We start from the raw sequence: 18,439 nt of genomic DNA on the forward strand, positions 1-18,439 counted from the left end.
TAAATTGAGGTAGCATTCACCTAAACAGATTTCCTATTTGCACATGATTGTTAATTATCTTTTGAACTTGTCAAGTTGCAATTGCTGTGCGCCTTGGAAAAATGAATAGAAAAGGAAGAATTGTGCTCATTTGTTAAAATTTATTTACTTTCTAATGTAGTTTAGTTCCGTGCAGAAAATGAGTAAGATCCATATCAAAATATCTGTAACAAGTTTGTTAAATCTCTTCTTAAAAAAAACAAACAAGTAACCAGGTTAATGGTGGGTACTATGCTATCATAATTAATTTTCCTGTTTTAGATTTGATGATTCACTGCAGTATATTATCAATTAATGTCTGCTCCACACATCAAGTCAGAACAAATTAGTTTGTCTGCAATGCACAGCATATTGTACAGAAATTGTAGTTTATGGAATTTTATGGCAGCAGGACTGGAAAGTGTGGCGAGCCCTTCAAAAGTCCATCGATTTCGGCAGGATGGGAAAACCTTGCCAGCGGAAGAGGCCGTAACATTCTGCCTCATGTTTTTCTCTCATCAGAAAAACCATTTTATGCTTTCAGTACTACTGAATGAAGGTTTTCAAATCTATGTTAAGATAACTGGTAATATATAATTCTGTAACGCACTGGGTAAAAATAATGACACAGGGCCAACTTCAAGCAATGCTTAAAAGCAACATATCTCAAATCCTGCAGTTTGAGAAGAAAACACTAGGTGCTGCTAAAAGACCATGCTTAACATTTTAAATGGTACTTTCTGAACCTGTAAATTTAAAGCCTGAACCGCCACTTTCTCAAGAGTAAATTAACAGTAACATTAACACCACATGGCAAACACAGGGCATGCTCATTACTTCAGAAAGCAGATAATTGCTTACAAAAATACAAACAAAAGTATAATTATCATGATGGATTGCACAAAGCAGAGGCCCCATCACAAAACCCATGCATCAATGTCCACCGGTTAAAAAATAATGAAGAAACATTAGAGTATATGCACAGAATGAAAGCAAAGATGATCAAAAATTCTTAATTTCCCTGCTTTTTTTATGGCTGACAAGCATGTCTTCATCAATTTACCACCTACTTCATGATGTCACAGCTAACAGCTTCAGCCTCAAGCTACGCAAGAAACAGGACTCATTTTTCAAAATACAAATACATAGAGATGTCAGCTAAAAATGTTTACTAATTAACACTTAAAAAGACACAAATTAGATATGCGTGACTACGAGCAATTATAATCAAGAAGTGTTTCTGTAGTCATTTGGGAATCAAAAGGACCTAATTGCTAGAACAAGCATTCAAAATTCTTGCCACTTAGCAAATATGTTTATTAATGTGGACCAGTCATATCAAGCATTGATACTGTGCAATCAGTATCTTGTGAATATAGCACTGTGCATCAGTAATTACAGAAGAGTAAACATTCAACATTTACCCTTAAAATTTATTTGGGAAAATTAGCATTTTCCCATTCTCTGCGTAGGCTGTGTACAACTTTAAACAGCATGACAAAGCAACATGCATTTTGCATTAAAAGAATGATGTTGATGCATCAGACTAGTTTAAACCATCATCTCAAAATTTTTAATTCGAAATGTTAAGAGTTGACATCATAGTAAGAGAGTGAGCAGATACAGTTACATTGAAACAACAACAGGGAGAATGTGAAAAGAGTGAAAAATACTGACTATTTGGATTTCCAGTGCTAACACGGCAAGATGAAGATATTTGGGTTTCTAAACATACATGCTTTTTTGTTTTTGGAGCTATTACAATTATGAATGCAATGCTTTCAATTTTTAAAAAAAATTAACCACTGTTAATTTTAAAAAGTTAAAACCTAAGCCCCATTCAAAATTGATATTAAATTTGATTCTTTGTCCAATTACATTTTTTTGCAGGCATGTGCGAAGAATGGGTGGTGCCGGTTAATCAAAAATGCTGGTTAATGGAGAGTTCCATTTAACAATGGAATACAGTGCAGTGCTTATAGCACAGACGAATATACAATTACTCAGGAAGCATAGAACAGTATTCTTTGACTTGTAATCTTCAACAGTACATTAAAACATAAATTAAAGTATAAATAGTATACAGGTAAGAATTCTGGATAACTTCGTCGTTGCTTCCAATTGGTAAAGTGACAATTTGTATGAGGGAAACATTAGAAATTCCGGTTAGTCGGAGTTTCAGATAGAACACCGAATAACACCAAGTGTTATTGTACTTCATTTACCTTTGCTGGAATTTCAAAACGTTAATGATCACCCATGCTATTCTGTACTGCTCAAGCTATCCTACTCTGCCATCTGCAAATGCACAGATTAACATTCAATAAACGACTTGGCTGTACAAGTACTGCAATGTTGCTGAGCTAAATTTACAAACAATGCTAACTCCCAAGATTAATCTGCTTCCATTGCATAAAACATTCAACATTTTTACCATGGCTTGATTTATGGGAAAAATATCACCGTAGCATTCTTTTTCCAAGAAACATGCAATTGGAAATGCTAATTGTGGCAGGGGAGGGGGTGTGGGTGTGGAGAAGCTACGTAGATTTGCGATAGCTTCCGTTGGTATACGGCATCGAAATTGGGGATAATCTGAACTGCTACGCAGAAAAACAAATAATAAAAAGACTTAAGGCTGCATTTTGAGATCTGCTTTCACGAGGCACACAAGACAACATTTGGTTTTGCTTTCCCTTAAACACCCTTCCATTAAATAATTAGAATATGAAGCAATGACTGTTTCATCACATTCTGCATTCAGAGTTCATTTATCTTCTTTGCCCGCCAGTTCACTAAATACAGCACATTAATGCGCCTCAGATTTGCTTAATCATTTACAGCACATTTATAATTAATACCCTCCTTGATTTTATTGTAGCTTTATTCATCTTAGTTCCTGCATTATTTGTAGTGTCTGTGTTATCTTTCACCCCAGGGTCTAACCCACAGCCCACACAGGGGAGTGGTATTTCTCAAGCTTGGTCCTATGCCAGTTTATCCTGCTATCTGCTAACACAGAAATAGGTCTCAATCTGATTTTGCGGAAAAGCTTGCAAGAAATGCCCAATGGGAACGCAGAATATCGAAATGGCTCCTCCAATTCCAACTCCTCCCAGAGGGGCTTTGCCTACATACATGCCAATGTCCAACTTTAATGGAAGCATCCACAAACAAATAACCCTTTCTCTGACAAATGAATGCCTGAATCCAAAATGTTTGATTTTTATTCAAAAACGATTTACAGAATGTCATTAGCAAAATAGAAAAAAAAATCTTTAATAGAATTTGTTCCTATAATATTGACTGGAAAGGCTTGTTACGACTGTTTAACATGAAGTAACTAAATTGTTTATCCAATTTGAATTTAGGCTCTGCACAACATTTAATGTAACACTGAAGTGCAGAAACAAAATAAATCACAAAACAAGTTTTGGCAAAGAGGCAATGATTTTGAAAATGTCACATGGAAGTGTTGGATAGATAGCGACATTCATTCTTAAAGTTCTCATTAGGAGAACCAATAATTTAGCTGTTAAAAATTGGTCACTAACAAGAAATCAGATATTTAGAGTAGCAAAATGGTTTAGCTGAATATTGATCAAAGAAATGGAGAGATTACAGATTTAATAGGGAGAGCATCAGAGTACCAAATTAGAAGCAAAATATGACACATGGTGGAAATATGAAATAGAAACAGAAAGTGCCAGAAAAACCCAGCAAGTCTGGCAGCCTCTGTGGAGAGAGAAACAATTAATGTTTCAAGTCCAAAAAGACTCTTTCTTTGGAACTCCGAAGACTCATATTGGACTTGAAATGTCAGCTTTGTTTCTCTCTGCACAGATGGTGTCAGACCTGCTGGTTTTTTTCCAGCACTTTCTGCCTTTATGGCATCAGAGCAGTTGAGTGATAGAAATGGTCTATCAAAGTTCTGAACAAGGTGTGAAAGGCATTGGACAAATCCTGAGAAGCCCAACAATTTCCAATTCCTATCCCATGTAAAAGGAGACAGCCATTGTAGCAAGAAGTACATTCATACCACCCGACTAAGCAGTTACGCCGATAGTAAACGATTTGGTGTGGGGCAATGTCATATAAAACCTTACACTTGTATTTTTGGCCTCATGCCAGAGATACATAATCGCCCAACGACAACATATTATTAATCTCACCTCTATCCTGATCAAACTTTTCCATTGCTACAGCTAGGGAGTTTCACTTGATTGCAAAATAAAATCATGGAGAATGGGCATGCTTGGCAAATGACATGGAGTGTATAGAAGAGCAGAGTTTTGGCAAATGAGGGCCATTCCAAATGTATATACATCTTACAGGAGACAGAACTGGAGCCAGTGATGATGGGGAGGCAGTGATATCGTACTGGGAGGCAGTGGACTGGTAATCCAGGTGGCCCAGGTCAAGATCTGGGAATCCAGATTCAAATCCCATCAGCGCAGATGGTGAAATTTTAATTCAATTAAAAAAAGATCTGGAATTACAAGTCTATCTAAACCATCGTTGTTTGCCATAAAAATCCATCTACCATCCTTACCTGGCCTACATGTGACTCTAGATCCACAGCAATGTGGTTGACTCTTAAATGCCCTCTGAAATGGATGGCAATAAATGCCGGCTCAGCCAGCAATGCCCATATCCCGTAAATGAAATTAAAAAAAGACAAACATCTGTTTTAGGTGCATCATTTTCTCAAGGGTTCATGAACAATGTCATGAAGCTATAGCTAAAGCAAATATGGGTTTAGGTTGTAGTCACAGGAAAATGCACTACAAAAAAATGCGTACCATTTTATCCTTGTGCAAGAACCTGGTGAGGCCTCAGTTAGAAAACCAAAACCAATTTTGGTCTCCTCTCATGGTGCAACTTTGGAAAGGATGCTAACATGGGAAATCTTAATACAAGTTCACATTACCATAGAAAATAAAGCACAGGTCATCATTCTGGCCATCAATGTGACAGTTCTTTGGTGAAGCTATCCAATTAATCTCACATCCTTGCTTTTTCCCCATAGCCCTATGATCTCTTTGAACCTGCTTTCACCACTCTTTCAATCAGCCTATTTCAGATCACAACAATGCTCTGTGCTTAAAAAAACGTTGCACCATAATGTAGCCTCTGGTTCTTTCGGCAATCGTCTTAAATCCATATCCCCTGGGGGCTAATCCTTTTGTCAATGAAAACAGTTCCTTGTTAATTAATTTAGCAAACCCCTTCAAGATTTTAAACATACAGATTTGATCGCCTAAAGGGTTGAAAAGGAAGCTTCCATTTTCCAATAACTGGACCTGTTTTTACATTTGTTTTTTCTCAACTCTCCCAGGAGATCACATTTCTCAGGGTGGGGAGGGAGTATCTGTATCCTGGTGTATAATACTTGACAACCAGTTGGGCAGGTAAGATGGAGCAGTGACCTCTACCTCGCCATCATGTGCATATGAATGAAGATGGGTACTCAGCTTAACATAGTTCATATATGCAAAACACAGCCAAAGATGAAGTATCAAGTGGCTTCTCAAATCATTCCATAATTTTTGCCTCCACTGTTCATTGCTGGGGTCCATTCCATGTATCGATCACTTAACAAAAATCAGTCCTAAATTTGCCTTTCATTTGTTTGTGTCGTATTTCCATACATTTGCAATTTAAAGTACAAGGTCATTTCTCTGATATCTATCCATTCTGAAAAGTTCAGGTTTTCTCGTCTTTCCACTGAACTTGGATCTCTAACACAAGTAAGAAGTCTCATGAAACCTATCTGCACTTCCTGTTTCATGTCCAACGGATGCCATCAGTCTTAATGAAGACTCTCCAACGAAAACAAAATACCCTCAACCAAATTTGGAAAAAGTAGCTGGAGATAATGAAGTAGGATGTCTAAATATCTGATCAGGTACTTCTTAGGGAATACTATTTCCCACCAGTTTCAAAGATTAATTCACAGAGAGGTACCCATCCGTACAAGAGTTCAGAATTCCACTGGTTCAATCTCTCATCACATCAGTAATTATGGTTAATTAGATCTAATTATGGCAGCTTAGATCTACTCTTCAGTCATGAGCTACTAGTTGAATTTTACAATACAACATTGCTGGTTAAAGAAAAAAAAATAAACTTTGGACCATAACGAGTATAAAATGTTCTGGGATCTCAGGGTTTCTATTTCACAAAATGTTATTGTTTTGCCCTGACCCTCAAATGGTATGCCATCGCTCATTTTCCAATCAACAGCATCACCGCCTTGCTTTATTATGTAATTCACTACAATCAAACATTAAGAATTCCAGTAGTATGACTGCCTTTGAAGCCTGCCAAATACACAGGAGATCAACCTAAACCTTTCAGGAGAAAACTTAAATCTATGGACAGGCACAGGAGGCGCTTCCAAAGCCAATTTGTGTAAATTCGACTTCAAAGGGAGTCAATTCTTGCAGGGTCTCTGGCAACCTGCTCCTCTCGATTATATCGAGAGCCCAGGTTTAAAAAGAGTGGTCCTAAGATCACTAGACAAGGATTGCCAAACTTCCTGTGGGAAGACCTTAGACAGAACAGGAAAGGCAGCAACCACTGAAGAAATATCTGTGGCGCATCAGTGATAGCACTAAAAAAAAGTCAATTGTTTAAAAGATGACAGAAGAGTAATTGTTTGAGAAACCAATCCATCTATTCCCACATCTATTTCCTTCTGATCTATGTTAACAGATTGAATGACAGGTAGTTTTATGATCAAAGGTAAATCAAAGACATTATAAAAGCCAAGTGCAACAAAGTCTTTTGACAATCCACCACAGGCTTCCAAAATATTTCTGAAGAAAATATTCTTTCCCTGCTCTATCACGGAGATATATATCCTCCCACTGGAAACCAGGACTGTGAGCATCAGAATCCTGCCTGGGGCAGGACATGTTTGTTTTTTTTATGCTTTCTCCTCACTGAAAACGTACAAAGGGAGATGATTAAACAACTTATAATCAAAGTTAGATTTCAGAGGCCAACATCCCAAACCATGAAGGAATTCAACTTCCAAAGAAGTTTGTGTTCCATACTGCATGAGACACATACTGAAAGATGGCTGTGAACCAAAACCTGTTCCTAAGTTTCAACTAAGATCTTGGAAGAAAAGGCCTCATGTTGTTTTGCTGAATTTTACTTTGGGTACAAAATGTAGGCTAGAATGTCATTACAGATGAGCAAAAAAGGAGACGAGAACTTGCATCTAAATAGTGCCTTTGATAACCTCAGCGTACCCAAAGCTCTTCACAGCAAATGAAACACTTTTGAAGTGTAGCGGTTACTGCAACGCAGGGAAATGTGACAGCATAATTTACATAAAGCTTTCACAAAAGAGCCACGAGGTAAAAGGCCAAAGTTTATTTACTAGTGTCACAAGTAAATAAAGCAATGAAGTTACTGAGAAAATCCCCTCGTCACCACGCTCCGGCGCCTGTTCGGGTACACTGAGGGAGAATTTAGCATGGCCAATGCACCTAATCAGCATGTCGTTCAGACTGTGGGAGGAAACCTACGCAGACACAGGGAGAATGTGCAGACTTCGCACAGACTGTGCCCCAAGCCGGGAATCGAACCTGGGTCTCTGGCGCTGTGAGCAGCACTGCTAACCACGGCGCCATATTCTATTTAGTGATGTTGGTCAAGGGATAGGTGCTAATTACAATACCCAGGGAGCTCATTTGAATGATGCCACGCGATCTTTAATGTCTATCTGTATGACAGATAGAACTTCAAGTTAACTTATCATCTGAAAGATAGCGCCTACCAACAATGCAGTATTCCCTCAGTTCTGCACTGCAGAGCTAGCCTAGATTATATGTTAAAGTCCCTGGAATGGATCTGATGCAAGACTGCTAAGCATTGAGCTAAGCAAGACCTAAATCAGCAATACCTGACAGCAGACAGTGCGCTTCTGTTAAAAATGCAATTCCACTGAATTGTTTTAAGGCAAAGAAATGTCAGGTGTGATTCTGCAGATATTGCAATAACGTCCTGTATATTTGCAGACACACTGGAAGGTAGAGTTTGGTTCATTCAATAAATGTGACTATGCTGAAGGCTGAATTGTTTACAGAGTTACCTGTCAATCATGAATGACATTCATAATTAAGATGTAATAGCATTGCACACCAGGGGAGTTGGAGCTTCTTTCAGATAGTTGCAACAATAGGCACTCCATTTTGCTTGAAGGAACTGGCATTTCCCAATTTAAAATCATACACCATTGAGGTCGAATGCCTTCAGCTTTATTTATTTTCTTCTCAAGTCTCCCTAGAATCTATTTCAATGCAGCGTGTATGGATTTGGTTTAAAAATGTCTATTAATAGAAATGACTAGAATCATTTTGCTAACTTTTAGTTAATTTAGGCTTCACTGTCCAGAATCAACACACATTCCTCTTTTACTGCAGTCCCTCTTCAACTTGGAAAAGCTAGCTATTGTCCAGTCACGCAATCCTCCATAACTGGCATTGACATCAGATTAACAAGGTGAAATAAATGCTTCATTCCTCCAACACTCACCGCCCCGCAAAAAAATACTGGCTTGTTTCTGAAGAGATAGAAATGTTCATGCCATTTGGAGATATTCTGGTTGGCGGCAAAATCAAAATTTCAACTCAACCATGAACGATATAAATGCTTGAATGGTAGATACTGCATCTGGGCTTCAATGGTGGTTCAACACCAAATTTTGCAGAGTAGGCCAACTCACTTAAAATGACAGCTAACATTGAATGCTTTCTGCTCAAAATACTCTCCCCACCCATCGTTCCAATCCTGGTTTGAAAAACTAATAGAAACAGGAATAGTACACTGCTTTGTTAGCCTGGTCTCTTCAGGAGCACAGCTATCAATTTAAAAATCTGTTTCCTGAAATTTATCTATGGAGATCTAAGGGAGCTAATCATCGTTGAGTTTGAAGTTCCAGAAACCTAATTTTCTAATAGAGAAACAACTGGCATTTATTTAATGTTTTTCGTCACTTTATGGCACCCCAAGCACTTCATTGTCAATGAAGTACTCTTCTATTGTAGTCATTGATGCAATGTAGGGTAATACGGCAGCCAATTAACACACTGCAAGGTTTGACAAATAATATTGAAATACATGACTAGATTATCATCTTTTTGATGCTAATTGAGTCATAGACATTGGCCAAAACACCGGGAGGGCTTCCCTGCTCTTCATTAGTTTGTGTCAATGAAACTTTTATGTCCACTTGAGGAGACAGATGCAACTTCAAATTAATGTCTTATCTGAAGTGCAGGAATTCCTCAGTACTGCAATGAAGTATCAACCCAGATAATGTACTAAAATCGCTGGATTGATGTGTGAACATATAACTTCGAATCTGAGGCCAGAATGCTACTACTGAGCTACTCCAGATAATGAAAGAAGGAAGACAAAAAAGAAGCTTATGTCCCTGGAGATTGATAGGATCCAATTCATCGGCTGTCTATGCTTTAAGATAATTTCAGCAACTGTTGGTTCTAAACAGGCCGCGTTGTGCTTCAACAATCTACTTTAGTCTCACTGGGCTGGAGATATGACTTGTGCATCTGTTAAGAATGAGAACACATGGAGTTGAAGACACCAAAGTAACAGCAGTCCAGATCTTTGTCGGAGCTCAAAGAGGTTGCATGAGTTTCAGTGACCTAATTATCTTCCCTCAAGTGGATCCCGAATCTTTTACTAATCTCTTCCTGACCCGGAATTGAAAACATGTATTTTTGGATATCTACAGCTCAAGGTCAGTTTGTGCTTGTGAAAGATTAAGTTTGACATCTTCCAGTAAAAACAATCCTTTTGCTCAGCTTGCAGCAACTCTCCCTAGAATCTATTTCAATGCAGTGTGTATGAATTTGGTTTAAAAATGTCTATTAATAGACATTTTCACAGATCAGTAAACGGCGCCAACAAAAGTTATTTGTAATAGTCACAGTGAAAGACCCATGACTCAATGGTACAGCACGGTGGCATAGTGGTTAGCATTGTTGCATCACAGCGCCAGGGACCCGGGTTCGATTCCCGGGTTTCTGCAGTGTTTGCGCGTTCTCTCCGTGTTTGTGTGGGTTTCCTCCGGGTGCTCCGGTTTCCTCCCACAATCAGAAAGACATGCTGGTTAGGTGCATTGGCCATGCTAAATTCTCCCTAGGTGTACCTGAACAGGCACTGGAGTGTGGCAACGAGGGGATTTTCACAGTAACTTCATTGCAGTGTTAATGTGAGCCTGCTTGTAGCACTAATAAATAAACTTTTACAAATCTACAAACCCATAATGGAAATCCAAAAACAAAGAGCTCATCAGCTAAAATGTGGCACTAATTATTTTTACACTAGAGATGCTCTGGAAAAGGCACTAGCCCACCAGACATATTGCAATAAAAGAACAAAAATAAATAAGAAAATGTGTTACTGGATGACAGTCAAAGGTGTGACTGACAATCGGAATTGGTTTGGAGGAAGGTCTACACACATCAGATTGGGTGAACACCTTAAACAACTGGTTTACTCCCAACTAACTGGTTGATGCCTTATTCCATTATATGTGATTATTATTGTATCCTTTCAGGTGATTTACAAATAAATACTTACTTCTCTTTCTATTTCAGCCAACGACTTGATTGTTATGCCCATTAAATCAACTGGTTGCACCTGAAATCAAATTCAAAAATCAAAATGGTGTTAACAAAATTCAAAGCAACTCCAAAGAGCACAAAATTATAGCTAACATTAATTCTGATAAATCACCGCTATCAAACAAAGGTTATTTGACAGACTAAAACCTATGATTACAACCAATCATTTTATGCATGGATGCATACCCTTTTAAGATTCATGACTAAGTTTCTCATAGTTGTTCTTTCAAAAAGTCTTATTTATTTTATTCACCCTTAAACGCTAATCTAAAATTTTACTTGATAAATCAATTAGTTGAGATACTTCTCTACTTGAGTGCTGTGTTCTGCTCAATACCATCTAGATTTGCATTTGGTTAGCACCGTATACCTACAGAAGCATTCCTAAATGCTTCAGAAGGGGGAAAAGGGCTCTAATTTTTGGGAGAGTTACGAGAATTAGATGAAAGCAAGGTTAAAAGGGTGAGAAAATTTAAAACGAGAAGGGAGATTGAGAGGATATGATTGCACTGGAGAGGGTGCAGAGGAGATTCACCAGGATGTTGCCTGGCCTGGAGTATTTCAGCTATGAAGAGAGGCTGGATAGGCTGTGGTTATTTTGCTAAAGAGCAGAGAAAACTGAGGGGGACCTGTTTGAGGTGTACAAAATTGTGAAGGACATAGATGGGGTAGATAAGAAGAAATGCTTTCCCTTAGTAGAGGGATTAATAACCAGGAGGCATAGATTTAAGATAAGGGGCAGGAGATTTAAAGGGGATTTGAAGAAAAACATTTTCACCCAAAGGGTTGTGGAAATTTGGAACTCACTGCCTGAAAGGATGGTAGGGGCAGGAACCCTCACAACATTTAAACAGCATTTCGATGAGCATTTGAAACTCTATAGCATACAAGGCTACGGACCAAGTGCTGGAAAACGGGCTTAGAATAGATAGATGCTTGACACAATGGGTCAAAGGGCCTCTTCTGTCCTGTAAAATTCTATGACTGGGAACTTCAGCAAGAAAATACAAGAGAATACAGCTGAAAGGACTCAATCCAAAGATGTGGGGCTTTTTAACAGATGGAGGGAGGATGAGTTGCATATCTGCTCAGAATCAGAGGGCTGGAAGACATGGGAGAAGATGAGGGGTTGGAGGAAATCACAGAGTTATTTGGAGTGAGGGTTTGGACGGATTTGATTTGTGTGTTAAGATTCTAAATTCTCTGTGTGGGGAGATAAGAGGTCAGTAAACAGGGGGATGAAAGGGGAATACAGCCAAGGGTAAGGCCTGTTGTGGGCAGAAAGAAATTTGGATGAGTTGGAGTGCGACAGTTGGAAATTCTGAGGCTGATCAACAAGGTGTCAAAGAAATGTGAGCCTACAGCTTGCAAAAGTTTGGATAAATGTTTTGGCAGCAGTGGGATAAGAACACAACAAATAGGAGCAGGATTGGATCATAATGTCCCTTGAGTCTGCTCTGTAAATCAACATGGTTTTGGCTGATCTTCGGTCTCAACGTCACGTTCCCATCCAGGCGTATGAAGTAGGGATGCTGGCCGATGTTATAAAGGCAAATAAATGGCCTTAATGGTGAAGAAATGTTTTTTTTTGTTCATGGGACGTGCACATCACTTGAAAGGCCAATCCCCAATTCTTCTCGAGAAGGTGGTGGTGAGCCCCCTTCTTGAATTGCTGCTGTCCATGTGGTGTAGGTGTTGTTAGGGAGGGAGCTCCACGGTTTTGACCAGGATGCTAAGGTTTGTCAATATCTGATTCAGCTTGAATGAGGTGGGGGGCAGGAGAGTCAGCAATGAGGGAAATGGGGGTGGCGAATGGAGTCAGCAATGAGAGAAATGGGGGTGGCGAATGGAGTCAGCAATGAGGGAAATGGGGGTGGCGAATGAAGTCAGCAACGAGGAAGCTGAAAATATTGGCTTTGATCTTTGTGACATTTAATTGGAGAAAATTCAGTCTCACCCATAACTTTGCATCAAACAGGCACTTAAGGACAATTGTGACATAAGGAAAATAGTGAAGAGAAGTTTGCCAACAAAAATACAGAAGTAGAGTCTGTCCTTAGAAATGCTGTCACTCAAAGTAGCATATAGATGGGAAAGAAAAGATCTTTGAAAGTACTGCCCTCTCATTACTCTCTAACGATGTACTTTGTTAGAACCCCAAGTACTATTTTGAAGCTTTCTTTGCAATATTTCAAAGCAATTAAATTAATTGTGCTTAAGCTTGAGTTGACAAGTAACTTGGGATCTCTGAAGTAAACACATCGAATTACTAAGCAATGTTCCGTTCCTATTGACAGTTATAAAGTGATGGACATTTAAACATGAAATCATCTTCAACCCCTCAAACAAGTTACACAGCGTTTACAGTTTTGCTGATAATCCATTCTCTTCAATAGAAATTTATTGCAAATTTCTTTTCTATCCCATTACAAATTCCCCCCCAAAATAAGGAGGAACTGCTCCCACTCATGAAAGGATTGAGAACAAGAGGGCACATATTTAAGGTAACGAAGCAAAAGTAGCAAAAGGATAAAGCTATGTCGTGCAGTGAGTAGTTGAGGTCTGGAATGCACTGCCTGAGAGAGTGTGGTGGAGGCAAGTTCAATCAAAAAATTCAAAAGGGAATTAGACTGTTAAGGGCTATGGGGAGGAGGCAGGGGAATGGCACTCAGTTAGCTTCTCATTCAGAGAGCCAGTGAAGAGACAAAGGGCCAAACGGCCTCCTTCTGCACTGTAAAAATTCAGTGATTCTTATCTGTGCACTCAATATAAAACAGTGCATACAGTGATGGAGCCAAACTTCAAGAAATAATGATGGTTATAATTTATATTCTTTTACAACGCTAGATTAAATTTATGCTACAACTAAATCAAGTGGATTTCGAGATGTGCTACAATTATATAAAAGAAAATTTGAAATGTGAAGAAACGCACTTTGGGGTGCAGATTGTGTGTGCTTGAGAATGCCCGCACAGACTGTGTTTAACCCTACCCACAATGATAGAGGCCACAGCAATCACAAGCCTCTCTCATCTGGCACCAGACCATCTCATTACTTTTTTTGAAGATGTGACCTTTACATAGTTAGTAAAATAATTTATTGCTCAATGGAAACCACTTCAAGAGTGGAGACTATTTTTATGGTCTAAAATATCTGCACTTTGAAGATTTCGAAACCAGTAAATATGCTGTTATAAATTCTTCGTTTTCAGTGTTCCCTGTCCAAAGCTTTGCATGTGCCACCCGTGATTTTCAATCCATTCATTTTCATCGCACATCAGTAGGACAGGCTCACATTCAGGCACCGTTAGACATAACTTTATGACAGTAAAATATTGAGATTGGACAATATTTAGTAAAGGAATACAATAGGAATACAAACTATAAGAAGCATTTGAAATGGCAAGTGCTGGAAAATGGGGCTAGAATAGCGAAGCGTTTGATGGCCGGCACAGACATGATGGACTGAAGGGCCTCTTTTTGTGCAGTTAAACTCCATGACTCCATAATACAAGAACGTAATGCACGCATCTCTAAAATGATTTTCACCTCTATAGGTCATACAATAATTAAAACTAAACCATAATTTAAACTGAAAAATCCCTCAACGCATTTTTCTTATGCGACCACCATCTTAATAACTCAATTTGCTCACTCAATCTTCCCCACTGCTAATATCACTTTTCACTTGGTGTTGATTTTGTTAATTTTTTTTAAGCAATATTTGTTACTCTGGCACCCAGCAGAGATACAGCTGTTGTTTAATTAAGATTTAGCGCGCTCTCAAACACTCCCAACTAGATTTGGTGAACATTATGGGTAGGTCACCGGACAGCACAAGCAAAGCTGATCCAGTCAAAGTCACAAACATAGCTGATAAAGGGGCAGTATAAAATTAAAACTTTCTGCTTTATGGCCTTTGCAATTGATTCAGTATTTAAGTGAAAGGACTGGATTGGCAAATTCCTGCTCTAAGTGCAGTAGCTCCAATATGAATATCCCACTGCATAAAAAGCACGTATTCTTTAACAACCGAACAAAGTCATATTTCCTTGTTTATTTTCAACACACTTTGAAATTCTTCTATATCACAGCATAAGTCTGCAAGTGGCTTTTAATAAATGGTGAAAATTAAAACTTAGGTTTGTAATTCGTCTCTCAGCTTTGAAAGAGGAAGTGTTTTTTGGTGATAGACACTTACAGCTTCGACTGCACTGGAGAATTTTTCTGAAATCGTGAAAGGCACACCATCCATTGCTGAAATAGACACAAAAAGATAGTTATGTTTGATTAAGCTCATGTATTTGAGATTGACTGAACACAGGTCTGTACTGAAATAAGTTCATTCACAGCAAAAGCATCTCTAAATTAAATGTATTGAGCTACAGAGGTTTCATCAAAATATACAAAGAACAAAGAAAAGTACAGCACAGGAACAGGCCCTTCGGCCCCCCCCCAAGCCTGTGCCGATCATGATGCCCTAACTAAAAAAAAACCTTCCACCCTTACTTGGTCCGTATCCCTCTATTCCCTCCCTATTCATGCACCCATCCGGATGCTTCTTAAATGTTGCTAACGTGTCTGCTTCCACCACATGCTCTGGCAGCGCATTCCAGGCACCCACCACTCTCTGTGAAAAACCTCCCCCACACATCTCGCTGAAACTTTCCCCCCTCTCACCTTGAACCTGTGCCCCCTTGTAATTGACACTTCCACCCTTGGAAAAAGCTTCCAAATATCCGCCCTGTCTATGCCTCTCATAATTTCGTAGACCTCTATCAGGTCTCCCCTCGGCCTCCGTCTTTCCAGGAAAAACAGTTCTAGTTTATTCAACCTCTCCTCATAGCCAACACCCTCGAGACCAGGTAACATCCTGGTGAACCTTCTTTGCACTCTCTCCAAGGCTTCCAAGTCCTTCTGATAACGTGGTGACCAGAACTGCACGGAATACTCCAAATGCAGCCTAATCAAGGTTTTATGGAGCTGCAACATGATTTCCCAATTCCTGTACTCAATGCCCCGGCTGATGAAGGCAAGCATGCCATATGCCTTCTTAATCACCTTGGCCACCTGTGTTGCCACTGTTAGGGAACTGTGGATCTGTACGCCCAGATCCCTCTGTATATTAATGTTCCTCAAGGTTCTGCCATTTACAGTATAATTCTTACGTAAACTTGATCCTCCAAAATGCATCACCTCGCATTTGTCCAGATTAAACTCCATCTGCCATTTCTGTGCCCAAGTCTCCAATCTATCTATATATCCTGTTATATCATCTGACAATCCTCAGCACTATCAGCAACTCCGCCAATCTTTGTGTCATTGACAAACTTACTAATTAGGCCACCCACAATTAGGGATATGCAATAAGTGCCAGACCGGCCAGTGATGCTCACACCCTTGAATGAAAACCCCAATAAAAGAAATATTTTTACTATTTCAAGTCTCTATTCATAAAATCAGATTGAAACATTTTTAAAAGTGACAGAAAGGTCAGCTTGACGCATTTTTTTAAAAATGGGCGAACTTTTTTCTTTAATTATTCAAAACTGTTTGCAGATACACATCATTAGCAGAGAACCAATCGAATGTGGAGTTGTAGCCTTTAGTAGCATGATCCACGTATTATTCAAATATTAAAGCTGCTGATGCAACTTATATAATACTGCAAAATGAAACATCAGATTTCAAGAGATTTATAACTTGTCAAGTTACTCCGAAGTGGTAAAGAACTATGATTGTTAGGATTATAAATTACATACCACTTATTAAAAAAAAAACTTTTTCAAATATTGCTTCTTAAACTTTCATTGTCTTTCCTGTATGAAATCTTCATAAATGAAAACATGTTACGCCAAAATATTTATTAATTGCCATTTAATAAGGTCAAATGACAAAAAAAATTGAAAGTGCAATGACCTTGATAGGCGGACAAGAGTCATAGATCTCAAGTAATGCAAGTCCTATCAAAAAATTAATGATGCTATTGTAGAACAATGTATTAGGAGACCACCTGCATATGAAGCTTGTCCCTCAAGCACTCATTAGCCAGGAATTTAATAAGAGTTATTGGGAAATGGCCAAACTTTTAGATGGCTAGCATGAAAGCTTTCATTGATGATTTATGAGTTTATTGAGTTTCTCCCAAAAAGATTTTTACAGCGTGAATGACTAAATGTCCCAGAATTTTATATTGAACAATAAGGCTGGACGTCTGAAACTACCCAAAACATCTCAACTCTAATATTAGGCTTCTATTTACAGAAATAACACCCTGTGCTAATGTGCAAGGTGCATGCCGAATCTCGCAATCTCTCCAACATGAAGTATCGCTTGATTGACTCCCTCCATCCATAATTATGAATTGGATCAGCTCAATAATTTCAGCTTTTTATATATTCATGTCATATAATTTGCTTACGTGCCTCGTTTTACAATCGTTCCAACACTGTGGCGTTGTGTTATTGCAAAATCTACCAATGCTAACATTAAGATGAGCAACTTCTCATCTAAAATAGAAAACGTCTCATTCTTTCACAGTTAAGCACATGTAAGGAACTGTAGAACAGAAAACTACTACTTCATCGAAATGCCTAATCAGTTGCCATCATAAGATTTTACTCACAATTCTAACGAGAGCACATTCACATTGCCAAATGCACACCTGGACAACAGTCATGCTGCATTTAGAATATTCTGCTTAGTTGACAATAAGGCAGGGATTGGCAACCTGTCCAAATTGGCTCACGAGACAATCACCCAATTGAGAAGCCAGAGCCGCAGATCTGACAGATCAGCTTTAAAAAACTGGAGCCAGAGAATCACAATCTTTTTAAAGCTGGTCTGTCAGCATCAATGTCAATTCCATTGGGTTGCTGAGCTGCTGCCTCCAACCTTCGCGCAGTAACGTGACTCCAAGTGTATTTTTGGAACGCCCGTCAGAAAACTGAAGCTGCCAACAACTGAGGTAAGTGAAATCCCTGCAGAGGTGTGCGTGTGTGAAGGGGGTCGGTATCCAAATACATGCCAGACATTGGAAAACTCAGCAAGGGATCGCTAAACTTGTAAGATTACGGTAATTATGCACTGAGACCTTATAAATGTTAAAATGTATTACTATCACACATAACATTAAATTAGAGTGAATAAACAAATACTTTTTTTTATTCTTTCATGGGATGTGGGCGTCGCTGGCTGAGCATTTATTGCCCATCCCAGGTGCCCTTGGAAGGCAGTTGAGAGTCAACAACATTGCTATGGCTCTGGAGTCACATGTAGGCCAGACCAGGTTATGCTGGCAGATTTCCTTCCCTAAAGGACAGTAGTGAATCAGATGGCTTTTTCCGACAATTGACAATGGTTTCATGGTCATCAGTAGATTTTTAGTTCCAGATTTTTTTTATTGAATTCAAATTCCACCATCTACCGTGGCGGGATTCGAACCCAGGTCCCCAGAACATTAGCTGAGTTTCTAATAGTCTAACAATAATACTACTAGACCATCGCCTCCTCTCAACACGCCACTTCTGAAGGTTGCTGATCCCTACTATAAGGGTATAGTTTAGAATAAAGTATCATTAGCGCCAAATGCAATTTAAATTTAGGGCTAAACCTCATTAAATTACATTGCTAGATATATCAGTATTCCAGTTTAACCAATTTTTTGGAATTGGAAGTAAAGGCAACAGATAGTCATACTAAGGATACAATGGAAGAATTTGTGCCCAGAATTATGGAAAAGTGATCAAAATAAT

At 38.8% G+C, this 18,439-nt stretch overlaps 1 protein-coding gene across 13 annotated transcripts in view; it reads right to left on the minus strand.

Annotated features, from left to right (window-relative positions):
* Window positions 1-18,439, minus strand: part of mvb12ba (multivesicular body subunit 12Ba) — a 168,031-nt gene that overhangs the window by 26,428 nt on the left and 123,164 nt on the right. For all 13 annotated transcript variants that reach the window (XM_078226449.1, XM_078226443.1, XM_078226450.1 and 10 more), the window contains 2 exons: window positions 14,887-14,942; window positions 10,642-10,701 (listed from right to left, as the gene is read on the minus strand). In XM_078226449.1, the coding sequence (XP_078082575.1) occupies window positions 10,642-10,701; window positions 14,887-14,942 (116 nt within the window). The remainder of the gene's footprint in view (window positions 1-10,641; window positions 10,702-14,886; window positions 14,943-18,439) is intronic.

This window comes from Mustelus asterias, chromosome 13, assembly GCF_964213995.1.
Source record: "Mustelus asterias chromosome 13, sMusAst1.hap1.1, whole genome shotgun sequence".
Lineage (NCBI taxonomy): Eukaryota > Metazoa > Chordata > Chondrichthyes > Carcharhiniformes > Triakidae > Mustelus > Mustelus asterias.